Raw genomic sequence first — 5074 nt, forward strand, 5'->3', positions numbered from 1 at the left:
ATCTAGGAGACAGTCCAGGAGCTAGGAGACGGTCTAGAAGCTAGTAGACGGTCTCGGAGCTAGGGGACAGTCTAGGAGCTAGGAGACAGTCCAGAGCTAGGAGACAGTCTATAAGCTAGGAGACCGCCTAGGAGCTAGGAGACAGTCCAGGAGCTAGGAGACAGTCTAGGAAGTTGGAGGGAGTGGAGGAGCTAGGAGACAGTCTAGGAACTAAAAGAGGGTCTAGGAGCTCGGAAACAGTCTAGGAAGTAGGAAACAGTTTCGGAAGTAGGAGACAGTGTAGGAGCTAGGAGACAGTCTAGGAGACGGTTTATTAACTTACTTTATTTAATAAATATTAATAAAACAAGAAACAATTCTTTGCAAAACGACAGTACAACAAGGTTCTTCTGTGGTGGAGGACAAACACAGTTTATCCTCTTGAGTAAAAGGTTGTTGGATGAGTAAAAGGATGTTCAAGGAGACGCGTTAGGATACCTCCACCCAAACCTGAATAGCGCTAGCGCAGCGTATCCCGGGAGACATGCTAGGTCTTCGGCTAGCTAGGTAGCGAGCTGCTTCCACATTCCGTCCTTTTGGAATTTTAGGTAGCAGCCTGAAAAGCTGAAGGATGAAGTCCTACTGATAAGGAATGATCTTATCTTAGTCCCACTTGGACGGCAGCACTGTTAGCCAACATGCTAGTTATCTGCTAACCATCGGCCATTTTGATTTCCTCAGTACAGCTGGATGACGTTGTCCCATTCGGATGGTGGCCACGCCCCATTAGCTAGCACATTAGCGGGTGAGCTCTTCCAGTCCCAGGTGGTGATGGGCGTGGCCCAGGCGTCATGCCCGTAGTTAGCGCGCACGTAATCCAGTGTCGTACACGGAGCGCGTACAAGGACGCCGGCTAGCTCCGCCCAGCAGAGAGAGAAGCGTGGGAAGACATACCTGACAGAGAGAGAGACAGAAGGACTTATTATAGAGATACAGACTTATTACAGAGAGAGAGATGGGCTTTTTATCAAGAGAGACAGACGTATCGAGAGAGACAGACATATAGAGAGAGACATACACCGCGTTCCACGGACATACAGGACGTTCCACATTATGAATCAGCCACAGGTTTCAAGCAATATGGGAAAGAAAAAGGATCACTCTGCTTCCGAAAAGCCTCAAATAGTGTAACGCCTTGGACGAGGTATGAAAACATTAGATATTTCACGAAAACTTAAGCGTGATCATTCGACTGTGAAGAGATTTGTGGCTGATTCAGAACACAGACGGATTGGTACAGATAAAGGGAGAATGAGTAAGGTTCCTGCCACAAATTCATGTGATGAAGAGAGCAGCTGCTAAAATGCCGTTACAAAGCAGCAAACGGGTATTTAAAGCTGCTGGTGCCTCTGGAGTCCAGCCAACCTCAAGGTGTAGGATCCTCCAGAGGCTGCAGTTGTGCATCAACCTACTATTGGGCCACCTCTAACCAATGCTCAGAAGCAGAAAGGGTTGCAGGGGGCCCAGAAATACATGAAGACTCATTTTCAAACAGTCTTGTTTACTGATGAGTGCCATGCAATCCTGGATGGTGCAGATGGATGGAGTAGTGGATGGTTGGTGGAGGGCCATCATGTCCCAACAAGGCTGCCACGTCAGCAAGGAGGTGGCGGAGTTATGTTTTGAGCTGGAATCATGGGGAGAGAAATGGTAGGCCCCTTTAGGGCCCCTGAAGGTGTGAAAATGACCTCGGCAAAGTATATAGAGTTTGTGACTGAGCACTTTCTTCCATGGTACAAAAAGAAGAACCGGGCCTTTCGCAGCAAAACCATCTTCATGCCTGACAATGCACTATCTCGTGCTGCAAAGAATACCTCTGTGTCATTGGCTGCTATGGGCATAAAAGGAGAGAAACTCATGGTGTGGCCCCCATCCTCCCCTGACCTCCACCCTATTGAGAACCTTTGGAGCATCCTCAAGCAAAAGATCTCTGAGGGTGGAGGCAGTTGGCATCAAAACAGCAGCTCTGGGAAGCTGCAAAGAAATTCAACAGAAACTCCAAAGACTCACAAGTTCAATGGAGGCAAGAACAGTGAAGGTGATATGAAAGAAGGCTCCTATGTTCACATGTAACTTGGCCTGTTAAGATGTTTTTGATTGAAATAGCTTTTGATTTCAGTAAATATGACTCCTAATAATGCAAATTCAACATATGACCATTTTCAGTTCTTTACAACCTATAAAATGTTTTGAAACTCTGTTGTGCATAATCATTTGGAACAGTGCATTTTGAGTTTTTTATTTTTGACAAAGATACTGTGATCATTGGGAGGTTTGTTCAATAACATTTGAATTCAACCCTAACGGTTGATGACTTGAAAATTATACTGACTGTCATTTGCATCGACTATTTCGGAAAATCAGAAAAAAATATTATTTGCATAACTTGGAACACGGTGTATAGAGAGAAAGACACATAAAGAGACAGACATATAGAGAGGCAGACACATAGAGACAGACACATAGAGATAGCCCCTCCCCTTCCTACTTGAACTTACTTCCTGTCCTGGCCTGCATTCCTCCGTTCCACACCACGAGAGAGAGAGACGTATAGAGAGACAGACATATAGAGAGACACACATAGAGAGACAGACAGAGACAGAATTCTATGCAGATCTCGGACGAGATACTGCAACCCGCCGCTACCGAGCATCTTACTGGTAAATGTTCAATCCCTGGACAATAAAATGGAGGAACTACACGCACGGACAGAGGGACATCGTGAGCTGCTATGTGCTGGCCTTCACACAAACCTGGCTGGACGCTACGGTGCAGGACTCTGCCGTTACTCCGGCTGGATTTTCCATCTACCGGCACGACAACCACAGAATCAAGTAAACACAGAGGTGGGGTCTGCATTATGGTTCACTCTCGCTGGGGTTTGGATATATCAGTACTTTCAAAACACTGCTCTCCGGAACCGTAGCTCTTAACTATAAAAGTCTGTCTCTTCTACCTCCCGCGGAATTCAGCTCCGCTTTAATAAGGGCAGTCTACATACCCCCGCAGGCGGATATACGTGCCTGTTAGAGGACCTTTACGGAGTAATCAATGGACTGGAGAACGCTCACCCTGAGGCCGCTTCTATTGTTTGTGGCGAGTTCAATAGGGCTAATATGAGGAAAGTTTTGCGTGAATATCACCAGCATATCAACTTTCCTACCAGGGGTGATCAGACGCTCGACCATTGTTATTCACAACTACGGGACAGCTACAAACCCCTCCCCTGCCCTGCCTTTGGGATGGCGGATCACACCTCCATTCTTCTCCTACCAACCTACAGACAACGATTAAAGCAAGAAAACAGGTTTGTTTAGACAGTTCAACGCTGGAGTGAGGAATCTCCAGGACTGTTTCAAAACCACGGACTGGCAGATGTTCTGTGTTGCAGCTGATGGGGACATCCATGCATACACAGACTTTGTCTCAGCCTACATCTCCAAGTGCATTGATGACGTCGTCCCAAGAGTCAAGGTCAGGACTTTCCCCAACCAGAAGCCCTGGGTTAATGGTGATGTCTGTGCTAAGCTCAGAGCACGGTCCTCCGCCTATAGCTCTGGGGACATGGAGGCCTTGAGGAAGTCCAGATATGACCTTCAGAAAGCCATCAGAGATGCCAAAAGAGCCTACAGGGACAAGCTGGAGTCGGACTACCACAGTTCCGACCCCAGAGGCATGTGGAGTGGACTGCGTACCATCACAGACTACAAGGGAGAAACAGGAGTGATGCCCAGCCAGCCAGCCGCCTCTCTTCCCGACGAGCTTTACACCTTCTACGCACGGTTTGAGGCGAGCAACACCATCCCGGCTGCAAGGCTAGTGGAGGACCAGGATGACTGCACTCTGTTCCTGTCTACGGCTGACGTGAGGAGAGCTCTTAAAAGAGTAAAACCTCAGAAGTCTCCAGGGCCTGATGGCATTCCAGGCCATGTCCTCAGAGCGTGCACCGACCGGCAGGCGGAGGTATTCACCTCCATATTCAACCTCTCCCTGATCCAGTCTACAGTCCCCACCTGCTTCAAACAGATAACCATTGTCCCGGTACCGAAGAAACAACCCATCACCTGCCTGAATGACTATCACCCCCGTAGCACTTACCTCTACCATCATGAAGCGTGAGCGGCTAGTCAAAACCCACATCTGCTCCTCTCTTCCTGACACCCTGGACCCCCTTCAATTTGCATATCGCCGAACAGATATACAGACGACGCCATCGCCCTGGCAGTGCACACCACCCTCTCCCACCTGGACAAGGGCAACACATACGTGAGGATGCTGTTTGTAGATTACAGCTCAGCATTCAACACAATTGTGCCCGCTAAGCTTGTTCCCAAGCTCAGGAGCTTGGGTCTTAACACCTCCCTCTGTAACTGGATTCTGGACTTCCTGACGGGCAGACCCCAGGTGGTGAGAATGGGAAATCTCTCCTCCTCTGCACTGACCCTGAGCACCAGAGCCCCCCAGGGCGGCGTACTCTGTACCCTCCTGTACGCCCTGTTCACACATGATTGTGTGGCCATGCGCAGAACCAACACCATCCTGAAGTTTGCAAACGACACCACCATCCTGGGTCTCATCTCCAACAACGATGAGTCCTCCTACAGAGAGGAGGTCAGCGTCTTGGAAACATGGTGCCGGGATAACAACCTCTCTCTCTCAACGTCTGCAAGACTAAAGAGATGATCATGGACTACAAGAAATGACAGCGGGGGGGGGGGCATGCCCCCATCCACATTGACGGAGCTGAAGTGGAGGAGTCTCCTACTTCAAGTTCCTCGGTGTGTCCATCAGTGATGACCTCTCCTGGTCCAGGCAATCAGATGGGGCAATAAAAACCGCCAAAAGCGCCTGTTCTTCCTGAGGAGACTCAAGAAGTTTGGCATGTCTGTCAGGACTCTCACCAGCTTCTACCGAAACACCATTGAGAGCATTCTTACCGGCCGTATCACCGCTTGGTACGGCAGCTGCTCCGCTGCCGATCGCCAGGCGCTCCAGAGGGCGGTGAAGACAGCGGAGCGCATCATTGGCTGCCGCC

General features: G+C 49.3%; 1 protein-coding gene across 2 annotated transcripts in view; it reads right to left on the bottom strand.

Moving 5' to 3' along the window:
* Positions 1–323: 323 nt before the first annotated feature.
* Positions 324–5074, bottom strand: part of fktn (fukutin) — an 18488-nt gene continuing 13737 nt past the window's right edge. For both annotated transcript variants that reach the window (XM_080018391.1, XM_080018392.1), the window contains exon 10: positions 324–933. In XM_080018391.1, coding sequence (XP_079874517.1) covers positions 717–933 — 217 coding nt within the window. In that variant the 3' untranslated portion in view covers positions 324–716. The remainder of the gene's footprint in view (positions 934–5074) is intronic.

The sequence above is a fragment of the Zeus faber genome (assembly GCF_960531495.2).
Source record: "Zeus faber genome assembly, chromosome: 17".
NCBI classification, from domain to species: domain Eukaryota; kingdom Metazoa; phylum Chordata; class Actinopteri; order Zeiformes; family Zeidae; genus Zeus; species Zeus faber.